General features: G+C 46.3%; 1 protein-coding gene across 1 annotated transcript in view; it reads left to right on the plus strand.

Moving 5' to 3' along the window:
• The first annotated feature begins 16 nt into the window (after positions 1-16).
• Positions 17-13,328, plus strand: part of LOC119383549 (DNA replication licensing factor MCM3) — a 42,719-nt gene continuing 29,407 nt past the window's right edge. The window contains exons 1-8 of the mRNA XM_037651764.2: positions 17-186; positions 278-390; positions 1,129-1,251; positions 1,341-1,426; positions 2,112-2,242; positions 3,880-4,118; positions 4,939-5,044; positions 5,480-5,610. Coding sequence (XP_037507692.1) covers positions 115-186; positions 278-390; positions 1,129-1,251; positions 1,341-1,426; positions 2,112-2,242; positions 3,880-4,118; positions 4,939-5,044; positions 5,480-5,610 — 1,001 coding nt within the window. The 5' untranslated portion in view covers positions 17-114. The remainder of the gene's footprint in view (positions 187-277; positions 391-1,128; positions 1,252-1,340; positions 1,427-2,111; positions 2,243-3,879; positions 4,119-4,938; positions 5,045-5,479; positions 5,611-13,328) is intronic.

Here is a 13,328-nt window from a genome sequence, read left to right on the forward strand (position 1 = left end):
CCCTCAGTTTGGCGCCAAAACTGTTGCGCGCCAAGGTGAGGTGAGGTTGCAGCCGGCGAAGTCGTGAAAATCGGGGTGAGCTAGTCCAGTGATTGTCGACGTTTTAGTCACGAAATGGCCGATACTGACGCCGAGCAGCGGATCCGAGAATGCCAGCGGGAGTACCTCGAATTTTTAGACGACGAGGTGGGTCTGAAATTGCTCCTTGAGACCGCAAGTTGCGCGGCGGCGGCTCCATTGTCCGCGATCTGGTACACGGCATTGCTTCTCATCGCAGGACGATCAAGGATTTTACAGCCACAAAGTCAAAGATCTGGTCACCAAGAAAGAACGCAGAATCATCGTCAACATCAACGATCTGCGAAAGAAGAATGCCGCCAGAGCTAAAGGGTAGGAAGTCATTTTAAACTTTTAAATACCCACGCGCCAAATAGCGCGGGAAAAGCGCCCGAGCAGCGCGTTCACTGCGCCATATGCCGGCATTTTGTTGCGAAAGGGCTGAATTTCAGATTTGCGGAGAATATTTTGCTCACCAAATGGCATCGCATGAAGTGCTTTCGTTCTCCATGGATTGTGTGGTCTTTAGACCTTGCATCACTGATAATTTTAAGAACGATGCATAAGTTTAGTAAGCTCAATAGTTATGAAACTGTCGGGTGTACTACACTGCAAAACTAAGCATGCACATATATATGGAGTGCAAACCACAATTCAGTAAAAAATAATATTACAGAATGGCTACTAAATGATATTACTACTAAATAATACTAAATAATGGCTACTAAATAATATTACAGAATGGTTATCAAAATGACTAATTGAGGTCATTTGGATAAACTGGGATAAAAGTGTTACAGTGGTGAAGTTTGAAGTGGTGGCTTCTGTTTTAACAGCTACGATACAGGCATGATATTCAGGCTTTGATATTGTAGCTTATAGTGCGGGAAATAGTGGTGAAAAATCGTCAGTCAAAGCGCTATTGATTGTAAAGGCATTGAAGGGGCATCTAGGTGAGTGTAGAAAGTGTTGCCCTTGAACGATACGCAGTAAAAGGTGTCCTCGGGATGTGCAGAAATGTTGTGTAACTGTGTTTGTGTTGTTACAGACTTTTATGTGTTGCTTTCGCAGATTGCTCAATCACACGAGTGAAGAGATCATCGCTTTCCAGCGTGCACTCAAAGAAATGGTCATCTCTGTTGACCCACTGCTTGCAAAAGAACGAGATGAATACTATGTTGGCTTGGAAGGAAGGTGTGTGCCCACTTCAACCTTCTGTTTGTCCCATTTTTAAGATTTCTGGATTTGCCTTGACAGCATTCAACTTACTTCTCCTTTTCCAGCTTCGGATCCAAGCACGTTACACCAAGGACACTCCATTCTTCTTATCTCGGTGGAGTTGTGTGTGTTGAAGGAATTGTGACGAAGTGTGAGTGACCTGTTTCATATTCATGTGGTCTGTGTACCATTGCCTACCCATATTACTGAGTGCTTAATTGTAATGTTTGCAGTTTGCATGCATTGAATTGGAGAAAAGTATGACAACGCAGTTGCTTCAGTCTGGCAGCTGGAGATGCAGAACTAATGGCTTAGCTCTAATCATTCAACTCTATGTGCTCCTTTTGATGACATTTATTTTGCTCTTTCAAAGCACATCAAAGTACATGGATTGGCTGTCTATGCAAGGTCGCAAGATGTTTGAAAGTGCCTGTGACAATTGCTGTTGTTAGCAGCTTATGCCCAGTTAGCATCATTGCAATTCAACAGTGCAGTGTGCGATTGTCACGAGTTTGTGACGTTTTCGTAATTTATCACTTTGACAGGTAGACTCAAGGATTAATTCCAAGCTTTAGATTGCATAAAAGTACTCGCAGTCTCTGTTTAACCATTTCTTGTAAACTAGGCGTCCTAGTATCTCTCACCAAACTAGTTACGACTGCACAAATGAGCTTAAATTATGAGAATTTTGCTGAACAAATTTGGTTCACTTCTTTAATTTCCAAGCAAGCAAGTTCCATGGAGCTTTTTGTAGGTTATCATACCAGAGCCGTAGGTCGTACCACTCTTCAGTGCCACTCCAGTTTCCTGATCTGAAATGTTTTCTGTGTTTGCAGGCTCGCTCGTGCGTCCTAAAGTAATGCACAGCATCCACTACTGCCCAGCCACACAAAAGACGTTAGAGCGCCACTTTACCGATCTCACCTCCTACGATGCCTTCCCATCAAGTGCAGTATATCCTACAAAGGTGCTTCACCACTTTCATTCTTTTTCCCAGAGCTTACTGAAAACTTTCTATCTGCTTGCCAGTAGCACACTTAGCTGGATCACTATCACTAAAGTTACGTAAAAGGAAATGATGCTATAAGGAAAGTGGTGGATAAACTCGTGATGTTTGATGTGGTAACTACAAACACTGTTGTTTAGCCCCACTGATGTACAACTGCTGTAGGGTTTGAAGTAGAGCTGTGCGAATAGCAAAATTTTGGGTGCGCAGCGAATTCAAATATTGAAGTGTGAGTGCGAATCGAATATTTTTTGAATATTTCTCTAATATTTCTAGAATGTTTTTCGAATACGTCGAAGCGAAATTGCAGAAAAAGAGTTAGGATTCCTAAGCATATTTTTATGAGATAGCAACATGAAAGTGTTTCTTTTCGCTAGGTTGATGAAGCACTGCCGGGGTGGTGTTTCATAGTTGCCTTATCAAGAATGAGGCAATGTAGAGGCCGAATTCTATTTATGTACATGATTTGGTGCAACCAAAGTGTTGCCGACAAACACGTGATAGGCAAAGATGCCATTTCCTCAGCCTCTCCTCCTCTTTCAACTTCTGTGGAAGCCCAACTGATGTGGCAGACAAGGGTGTGCTCCCTTCAAGTCCGGAGTTGCAAATCTGCCTTGTAGACGTCGATATATAAGAACATCTGAAATTTTGGATGCTAAAAAGCTTTGGCTTCCGATTTTTCGAACTTCCTGCCCAAATTTCAGGTCCAAAACAGCATTAATTGAGCCCCCACCTCTGCCACATTTTTCATCTCCATGTTGGAACCAGCGTTTTCTTGAGTTAGTACATTTGCGACCGTAGCAGAGCTTGAAAGGCAGCTTTGCCGCAATACCGGGTTGTGATGAGGTGAAGCACATTGAAAATCTAGGGATCGCTTCCAATCGGATGTTGACTGTGTCTTGGCAAAGTTCAACCGTAACCAAGCTTGAAAGGCAGCTATGCCGCAATACGAGAGTGTAATGAGGTGATGCATATTGAAAATCTGAAGGGGTCACTTTCAGTCGGACGTTGACTGTATTTGTTTTTCGGAAGTTCGAATAGTAAAATTCCAGTGCGAATCGAATCGAATAGCAAACACTATTCGAAAAATATTCGAAATTTCGAATATTCGCACACGCCTAGTTTGAAGGCTTTTTTTTGTGCAACATGGCACAGTGTAAATTTGTAAGCAGCTGCAGCATGCTGTGTCAATTGTGAGAAAGTTTAGAGGGCTGGATTTCTTTTTTTTTAAGACAAAACTTGCAATTTTAAGAGGAATAGCTCTGGGGAAAAAATAAGTTATAAAATGTAAAGGGACAGTTTGCAAGGTTCTTGTGTGTGTTTATCAATAACGATGGTGTTGCCGCTGAAGAGATCTATACTTGCTATAGTTTCCTACTATTTCACTAATGGTAATTTCGCTCCTAGAAAACAGATGAAATAGTTGGGAACTTTTTAAAGGTCACCCACTAAGTTTGTGATGACTTGGCAAATCACGAATGCTGGTATATACCAAATCTATTTATTTATAGTCAATAATCTCGTACTAGTTTGTTTCTAGAACCAATGCTGTTGTCTAAAGTGTCGATTATCATTTAACTTGAACTTTATGACGGTAGGATGAGGACGGAAATCTTCTGGAGACAGAGTACGGGCTCTCGCTGTACAAGGATCACCAGACACTGAGCATTCAAGAAATGCCAGAAAAGGCCCCCGCTGGTCAGCTGCCCCGATTCGTCGATGCGATCGTGGACGGAGACCTGGTTGACCAGTGCAAACCCGGAGATCGGGTGCAAGTCGTTGGCACTTACCGCTGCCTTCCAGGAAAGCAGGGAGGATTCACCAGTGGCACATTCAGGTACCTCAATAAAATTTTACTTTTTCATATCTCTTCTCCTTCTATTTTGGTTCCCACGTACTCGTTAGATGAATTGGAGGTTCCATGACTGTGTCTTGTTGACTGCACACAGCTTGGTGCATTATCGGCACCATATAGCTGTATGTCTGGTCTTCTTGTAGCTTTCTAATCAAAACTTGTGCTGATATTAGTATCAATCGGTTTACCAACTATACAGAGCTGTGATGATGCTGTGATTTCATGTTGACTGTGTCCATAGGACATTTGCGCAGAATAGTAGAGTGAAAATGATGCGTACAGCATGGTTCTTCCTGACTGTTGGAATCTGAATCACATTATTAAAATATTATACATGTACTGCAATAATAAAGTTTATTTTTTATGTAAAAGAAAATGTACAGGTGTTGCTGATACTGCAGTAAACACTTATACTGTTTACTGCTGATGTCACAAATTTGGGCACCTATCATTCTTGCAACTATGCCAATGTTTCTGCTCAAAAGGCAACCAACGGTGCTAAGGTCCGGGGTTAATGGGTGCATGCTCCGGTGCAATGTTTCTAATGCATTTACAAAGATGTCGCATACATTGGAAAAGTGCAGCTGATTATAGATGTTCTTCCTCACAACATTTCACTGCATCTTTTTTTTAACTCTCCTGTTCACCTGTGCTCATCAGTGGATGAGTAAAGGCTAAAATAAAACATATTTTTGCACAAATGTCCAGCGTACTATTTTATTGTGCCACTGTAACCTCAATACATACTGTCTTAATTTTTCATAGTTCAATGATCCGTCATGTTTGTATGCCTCTATTGCAGATCCGTTCTGATTTCCAACAACATTCGTCTGCTGAGCAAGGAAGTGGCTCCAAATATTTCCGTCGAAGACGTGAACAAGTGCAAGGCCATCAGTAAGCAGAAGGGGGTGCGTAAATCACAGTAGTGAAGCACGTGTTCTCTCTCATATTGCTTACAAATGTACCAGTCAAATACTTCAATGGGAACTTATACAGGTGTCAGGTGTAGTAAATTCACAAGTCAAATTATTTTTAGTGCAGTGCAAAGCATTGCACACCGCTAAATATCAGCTAAATTATCAAATGTGCTTAATGTCATTGTGAAGAACACAGCAGGAGAAATTTCGAGGACAGCCATCCAGTGTCGTCACAGGACAGGGCCTCTACCGAGTGGTTATCTAAATACGCTTGGTTCTTGCGCACATAGTGGCTTAGTATGAGCAGCAAGGTTATTTGATAAGTTGCGGTATTACGTGGAATTCTTAACACGCCATGAATTCACCGTGTGGATTGGAGTGGACATGACTAGGAAAATAATGTCTTGGATATGGTTTTCTTTTTAGAATGTCTTTGAGATTTTGGCTCGCTCTCTGGCGCCATCCATCCATGGCCACGAGTACATCAAGAGGGCGCTGCTGTGTCTTCTCCTGGGAGGCGTGGAGAAGGTCCTTCCCAATGGAACCAGGCTCAGAGGGTCAGTAGCTCTACGTCATGGAGCTCTTGCGAAGCACCAGTACTTATGATACCACACTACCACGATTTCATACATGTACGGTTGGCATCAAAAGATTCCCGAGTGCAGATTATAAAAAATGGTGTGGTAGCAGGGGTGAGACAGCTGCGCATATTGCGAATTTTTGATACGATTCCGTTTTCCTGCGCCAAGCTGCTCCGAAAGCATAAAAATTGCAAGAATTGCGCCGAACTGCGCCGAAACGGCCCCGCAAGCAAGAATTTTCAAGCCTGCATCAGTTTCAGCGTGGGAAAACGTACCGTATTTACTCGAATCTAACGCGCACCTTTTTTTCAGCAAAACGAGTCCAAAAATCGCATGTGCGTTAAAATCGAGTACCGAAAAAAAAAAAAAACTGTTATCGTATTGCCATCGGCATTTCAAAATGGCCGCCTCCTACGCGCCTCGGCCATTTCTGTCATTGTTTCAGTTCGTACGTGTGCTGAGGAGTTAGTCATCCCGTTCTACATTCGCATCGGTGGCATGGAAGTGCCCACTCCAAATACTCGATGAGTGCACCACGATGTCGCATTTCAAAGAAAAGTTATTACATGTGCAGAGACGGACGGAAATCGGGCCGCATCGCGGTCGTTCGGAGTTGCCGAAACGTGCGTGCGAGACTGGCGCAAACAGAAGCAGAAGATTGTTTTACAGCAAAGCTTCACGAAAAAGTTTCTGTGGACAAAAGCAGGGCCGGTTTGCCGAAATCGAAGATCGTTGACAGCGACAAGGAGTTGTCCGACAGCGACGAAGACTGATCCATTATGCGACTCGTATCGCCGCCGTAGTGGTGACAGTTTCAGCGGCAAGGCCCGCCGTTTGACTTTGTGTTTTCTTTTTTTGAAACTTTAGTTCTTTAAAAGCCAAATACTTGTTCTTCTGAATGTGCGAAGGTGGACTCCTACGGACTTCTTTTGTTCATTTCTCTCACGAAAAATGGGTGCGCGTTAGAATCGATGTTGTACTTTTTTTTTGGTCGCGGAAAACGGGTGCGCGTTACAATCGAGGGCGCGGCAGAATCGAGTAAATACGGTAACTTTAGAAGCAGCGCCAGGGATACGTTCGCAGAACATGTTAACGCGCCCAAGCGTGTCCTTCTACGCGCCTTTGTAATGGAGGCTTCCATAGTGCTGTGGTAATCGCCTCTGAGTGGTTGTAAATATATGTGACCCCCCCACCCCATGCGTTCATCGGTGGCCGCCATACCGCTTTTGTTCTTTCCTGATGTTACACGTGAAGGCGTCGCCGCAGTCGCGTGCTAGTAAGAATCGTTCGTTGACCGTTCAAAGACCTACTGCTATGTGACTACAATTCTCGTGCAATCAGATTTTATTGCGATAGCAATTATATGGACAGTCTCGGCTGGATTTTGCCGTCGCCGTCGCCGCCGTCATGCACCGTATATGTATAAGTATGTATATATATATATAAAAGCCCCAAAGAAAAATAATTCAGAAAAATGCTTCCGAAGCGCGGAATCGAACCACGGACCTCTTGTTCCGCAGCGAGTGGCGCTATCCACTACGCCACGAAACGCAGATCCTCCACGTAGCTAACGGCGAGCGTTATATACACACCCTTTAGCGCTGGACGGACTCGGAGACAGCAGGCGATAATAAGCGTTTCTTCATTACTAGCGAGATGGCGCTAGGAGCCCGACGGGCGCATTTAAAAGTCGTCGGCGAGCTCGCTCGCTTCTTCTTATATTTGCGCATGGGAGAAGCTTGCGCTTCCGCTGTCTGCTCGCGCGGTTTTCTCGTGGTGAGGGGAAGAGGAATGTTTCACGCTTTCACCGTGATGTCCGCGCTCATGTTACGGAGCGTACGAAAGTCACTCGATCTCAAGGGACGCCGCTAAGCGAACAAACAGAAGATGAGCGCGAACTATCAAGTGTCACGGCTCGACACTTGAAGCACGCTAGTTTCCTTCGCTGCTTCGGCCGCCTTTGCAACAGAAGCGATGTTCAAACTGAGAGTATCCATTGGCGAGCCTCACTTCGTATAGCATTAGTTCCTTGCTATCGCATTCATTGCTTCGCCCTTGCGGCGAAACTGTGACTTTTTTTTTTAATTTTTGAAAAATGTGTTTTTTTTTAATTTTCAAATGTAAAGTGAACCTAGTTAAAAAACTTTTTTCATCTATTTCATATGTTGTTACCCGGGTTATATAAATTGCGTAGTTTGTAAAAAGGTAGTGTAGTTTATACCTGACAATAATATGTTTAAAAAAAAGCTTTCTCCAAAGGCTCTTTGAACGTTATGTGTATTCTAAGCCGATTAAAATGTGCGTTTCTTCCTCCAAGTTGCTACAAATTTGTTTTTTTTTCAAGCTCCAAAACCGACATAATAAATGCCACTAACTGCTCCCAAACAAGGTTCTCCTGCTCCTAAATTGAAATTTTGCTGCTCCCAAAACTGCTCCCAAATCGATTTCAGCCGTCTCACCCCTGTGGTAGTGAAGCCGCGATGCTGAGTGTTTTTGATTGATAGGCGTGTTTGTCGCGCAACGAACTGGTGAAGTGGTTTGCATAAGTTCTAGAAAAGGTTTCCACAATTGTTCAGTGTGGTATTGTGCAATTCAAGATACCGTGGACCACGCAGAGGATATGTTGTTGCCAGTAATGATATAAAGCTGCCTGTAAGGGATGCCATTATTAGGCATCTAGCATAGAAAATTCTGAGTTTACGAAGGACTCTGGGGGGTTTAAACTTTTTTTTTTCTTACTAGTACTACACTTTTCTTGTACAAAATTAAGTATGATATTTAGATGAGCATTGTTTTTAGGGGCGTAGCTCCTCTTAGTCTAACCTTGTCACACCTCCGTTGTCCGGCGTATCTCCCGGCAGCCAGCAGTAAACGGCAGTATCTGTCCGGTGGTGGCGGTGGTGGTGTGCGGCGTGACCACCCTTACTGTGAATGCGCATACCCTCTCCACACACCTCCTCTCCACTCCGGCAGTATCTGTCCGGTGGTGGTGGTGTGCGGCGTGACCACCCTTACTGTGAATGCGCATACCCTCTCCACACACCTCTCCACTCCCCCTCACCATTCCCCATGTCCTCTACCCCTTCCCCTCTCCCGTAACCAGTCTTAAAAACGGAGGGGGCGTGCACACATGAAGGCTCCCTAAGGACAATGCGCTGCGAGAGTACGTGATATGTATCGCCCTCTCCTCTCCTACGCTTCCCCCTCTTTCTCCTCTCCTACGGTCCCCCCCCCCTATCTTGCCTCGCGGCGCAGCGGCGCCAACGCAGGCAGCGTCTTGATTGAAAAAACCGACCGCTCGCGCTGCACAACCGTTCACTGACCACCCCGTATATATAGGCACTGGATTTTGACCTCCAAGGTAGTGCGTGTGTGCGATTTCTCCTGTGCGTGATTAAACAATGAAAATTCACAGTGTACATGTAAAATTAAAGTGAGCTGCAAGTCGTCATAACTCTCATCAAACCTTTAGTATAAACGCGCCCGATCTCATGTCGGTGATGATGTACTGGGCAGAATTCACGGAAGATTCACGGTTTACCGATGAACCTTTGCAGCTTCGCCCACTCATCATCATTCACTCCGTAGATATGCTGTGATTTTTTTTACCTTGAAAAGACCATGCGACTGCATGGTCTGCTCAGCATGCGTTCATCATGTAATAATTGTAAATTATTGAAAGTGGTCTGAGACTTAGTCGTATTCAATCCAGAATGTCGAGGCCAAGGACCTTCCTTTAAAAAAAAGGAATTACAGTTAAACCTGGATATAACGAAAATGACTAATTCCCGAAAAACTTCGTTATAAAGAGGATTTCGTTATATGGAGGTTCGGCACGAAAATTCGAAAAAAGAAAAGCTTAAGTAAGCAAAAAAGTAACTGACGGCGGAACTCACCCAAAACATTTATTTCGCGGTAAAAAACTGCGTGATTTTGCTCTGTTGTTTGTTCATAATGGACGGCAGCACTGACCGTTCGTACGACATCAATGAACACAATGCTGTTCCGTCATCATCCAGCGAGCCCGCGGCACGGTGCAAAAGGTCGATGGCGTCCAGCACCTCCTTCGTGGAGGGCAAAGCGCGTGCCGAGTCGTCCTCCAAAGGTCCGTTGTCGTCACTGCGGTCTCGGACAGTTTCTGCCAGAGCCTCATCCGTCATCTCCTCAGTTGTGACAGCGCAGTTGTCCGCATATAAAAAATCGCAAATCTGCACATCGTCCGGGGCTCCTCCATTCGTGCGCAGCGAAATCCAAGCTTCGGCGAGATCGGGCGGACACGAAGGCTCCTCCTCTCCGGCGTCGATTTCTTCAGCCTGAACCTCTTTTGAGATTCGGGCCTTGCGGAAGCAATTCCCACAATTTCAGCGCTTGTTTCTCACCAGGACGCTTCAAGCATCTCAATTGCTTGCACAATGTCCATCTTCGTATCTCGCTGCAGACGAATGTTCAGGAGCAGTTTTTGGATTAGTCGCTGTCGGTATGAGCACTTGACACTGTTAATATTACCTTTATCAAGGGGCTGAATGAGCGATGTACAGTTTGCGGGTAAAAACTCCAGATCAATGTTGGAGAGCTCGAGCCCTTCTACGTGGTGAGCAGTGCAATTGTCTATGAACAGACAAATCTTGCGTCCTTGCCTCTTGACGTCGTTGTTGAAATCTGTCAGCCACTCACTAAATATGTCGTGCGTCATCCAGGCTTTCGTGTTCGCCACATCTTTTATGGGCATCCTGTGGGTTCCTTTGACACACCAAGGTCGGGCGCTTTTGGCAATGACCAGCGGAACTCGCATGTCGCTTCTGTCTGCATTTGTGCCCAGTAGCACAGTCAAACGACGTTTGCTCTGCTTACCGCCGTGGCAGACGTCGCCTTTAAGCGTAAGGGTACGGTTCGAAAGCAACTCGTAGAAAAGTGCCGTTTCGTCAGCGTTGTACACATCCGACACTTCGTAGCTTTCCAATATACCCGGTACAGTCGAATCCACTTATAAAGATCCCAGATATAACGATCTATCGGTTATACCGACCATATTTCAGTGCACTTACGATTTTCCTATGCTACCCATTGAAATTGCGTCCACATATAGCGAACATTTTTCAAAGCCTCCTACTTTTACAACGAACGCTTCAGACACAGTCGCGGTAAAAATATGGTGTATACGAAGCGAAAAAATGTTAAAGTAGGCCTTCTAAAGCATGAGAGGCGCGCGCTCGCGCGTGCCCCGGTCCAGTTTAGTCGTAACGAAGATACCCGATATCGGCGAGCACCGCACGCGCTGCTTTCGGACGCTACGAGCAAGGTCGCTCGCTTTCCGGTCGTTTCTTCAGTGGCAGAATGGCAGTGGGGAATAAAAAAAAAAGAAAGAAAGAAAGAAATAGTAGGCAGCATGAAGCCTTGCAGTCAGCTTTCGCACGGCAACCTTTCCTGGCGCCATTCTCTGCAGCTACGACCGCCTACGATGAACTTATGCCTTGGAACGCAAGAATCCATAAAATGCAATAAGCGATGACCGCGATAACTTTTCGGTGCCTAAATGTTCACTGCGTCGACGTCACAATGTGCCGCAAAATGTCTTTCATCTTTTCGGTAATGGCAGAGACCGGCCGATCAATGTTTACGACTTCCGCGCGATTGTGGCGATTCCTTCACGGATAAGCATCAGAAGAGAGCGAAGGCGACGTGGCGGCCGGCGATGAACGTGCCGTTATGATTTATCGCCGACAACCTTATCACAGTCATCTGCAGCTATCGGCTCGGCCGCACGTGTGGCGTAAACTGTTCGGAGTGACGGCAGTACAAGCGCGCGATGCCATTGCCGTTCGAAAGTTCGCTTCCGCCGCGCCGTGCAAGATAAAGTGCGCGTCGCTTCGTGTAAACGAAACTAGCTCGCTGGTGTTGAGCGACACAGCCACCGAGAAACGTTGATGCACTTACAACGAGCGTATACAGCGGGTTTTATTAGGCGGCAACCCAAGCGCGCCGCACCTGTTGTGCAGGGCCGTCAGAGCATCGCGGAGACGTAGAGTGCGCGTTGCTTGCAAAATGCTTGTCTTCGCCACGTTGAACGAACAGGCCGCTCGCCGCACCCGTGCACGCTCCGAAGTGAAGCGGGCACAAAGAGCGCACAAATGCGCGTACAAGTGCAAGCGGCCCGGCAGTGATGGCGTGAGCCGAGTACGCGACGCGCTGCACGCAACTAGCCAGGGATGATCGGCTCCACGTAGCGGTACCGCGGTTCAATGAAACGGTGTCGGTTCATGGCAAAGGCGGTTTAATTCACTCGTGCACGCAGCGGGCCTCGCTTCACAACGCGAAAAGGCCTAACTTCTCACCGGAGGAGTTGTTAGAACTTTTCAAAAACATACGCAGAAAAAAAAAAGCGGCTTGGTCGCTAAATGCATCTTTTTGAGGGTGAGTCCATTTACAACGAACTGCTGATGTAACGACCAGTTTTCGCGACACTTTCGAGTTCGTTATAAACGGGTTCGACTGTAGTTTGTGTTGGATCTACGAGTCGGCACCATCTCTATCTGCAGAGGAGGACTCGCCACTGATCACTTTGCCGACGATCCCGTACCTGCGTTTAAAACCTTCGAGCCACCCGTTACTGCCTTTTAAATCATCGCAGCCCAGGATGCAAACATAGTCCCTTGCCTTTTGCTGCAAAACAGCGCTACTGATGGGTACGTTTTATGCCCGCATGTCCATAAACCATGTGAACACAGCTTTGTCGACGTCGGCGTATGTTGACTTCAACTTCTTTTTGCTGTCCATGCCACGCTCCACAGCGCTGCGAATCGCATCTTTCGCGTTTAAAATCGTCGACAAAGAACTAGCTGCGATGCCAAATTTGGCAGCTACATCCTTCTTTTCTTGGCCTCCAGAAACGGCGTCCAAGATGGCCATTTTGTCCTCAAGAGTCGGTATCTTGCGTTTCTTTGTCGAAGCACTCATCCTTGGATTGTCACAACGGGTACTGGATGCGTGGCCGCGTCTCGGTTCGCACAAGCGCGAGGCGTTGGAAACGAAGAGCGAGCAACACGATGGCGTAGTACCGAAGAAAACAAACAAAGAAAACAAATGCAGAAAGCTACAGCGCCAACAGCGCTGCTTGCAGCTCCCCCTTTTTCTTTTTCTTTTTAAGTAGTGTCACCTAGTGTCAGGTTAGCGAAGTGCAGAGACTTGCACAGTAACCAAAGAGTAGCGCTGCCAGCGCGCTGAAGAAAAACAAAAACTCGGTTTTTTTTGTTTTTTTTCTCTCTCTCTCTCTTCGGCAAAAAGGAGCGTGCCGGCTTGGCGGGCTAGGACAGCTGCAGCAAGTGGCGGGATCACGTTTGAGGGGAGGGGGAAAGGTCACGCCCGCGGACCCGCGGCGGCAAGTTCGTCGGGTCGAGAGATGCAAGCCCGCCTCGCGCACGCACGCACACGTGCGCTCGCTCTCGCCTCGCAGTCTCCGTGCCTTCGAGCGCGCCAAGCACGACGCCGCCGCTTCGCATTCCGTCGCGGCGGAGAAGGTGCTTCGGGTTGCTGCTTGCGCAAAAATGACAAAATATGGGCCAAAATCTTTAGGTCGTCATCGGGGAAAATTCGTTATTTCGAGGGGGTCTCCCGCTGCCACTTCGTTACTTAGAGGTCTCAAATACATGTGCTTCTATGGAGTAACGGTGGGGAATAGAAAAACTTCGTTATATCCA

This window comes from Rhipicephalus sanguineus, chromosome 2 (assembly GCF_013339695.2).
Source record: "Rhipicephalus sanguineus isolate Rsan-2018 chromosome 2, BIME_Rsan_1.4, whole genome shotgun sequence".
In the NCBI taxonomy this organism is placed as follows: Eukaryota; Metazoa; Arthropoda; class Arachnida; order Ixodida; family Ixodidae; genus Rhipicephalus; species Rhipicephalus sanguineus.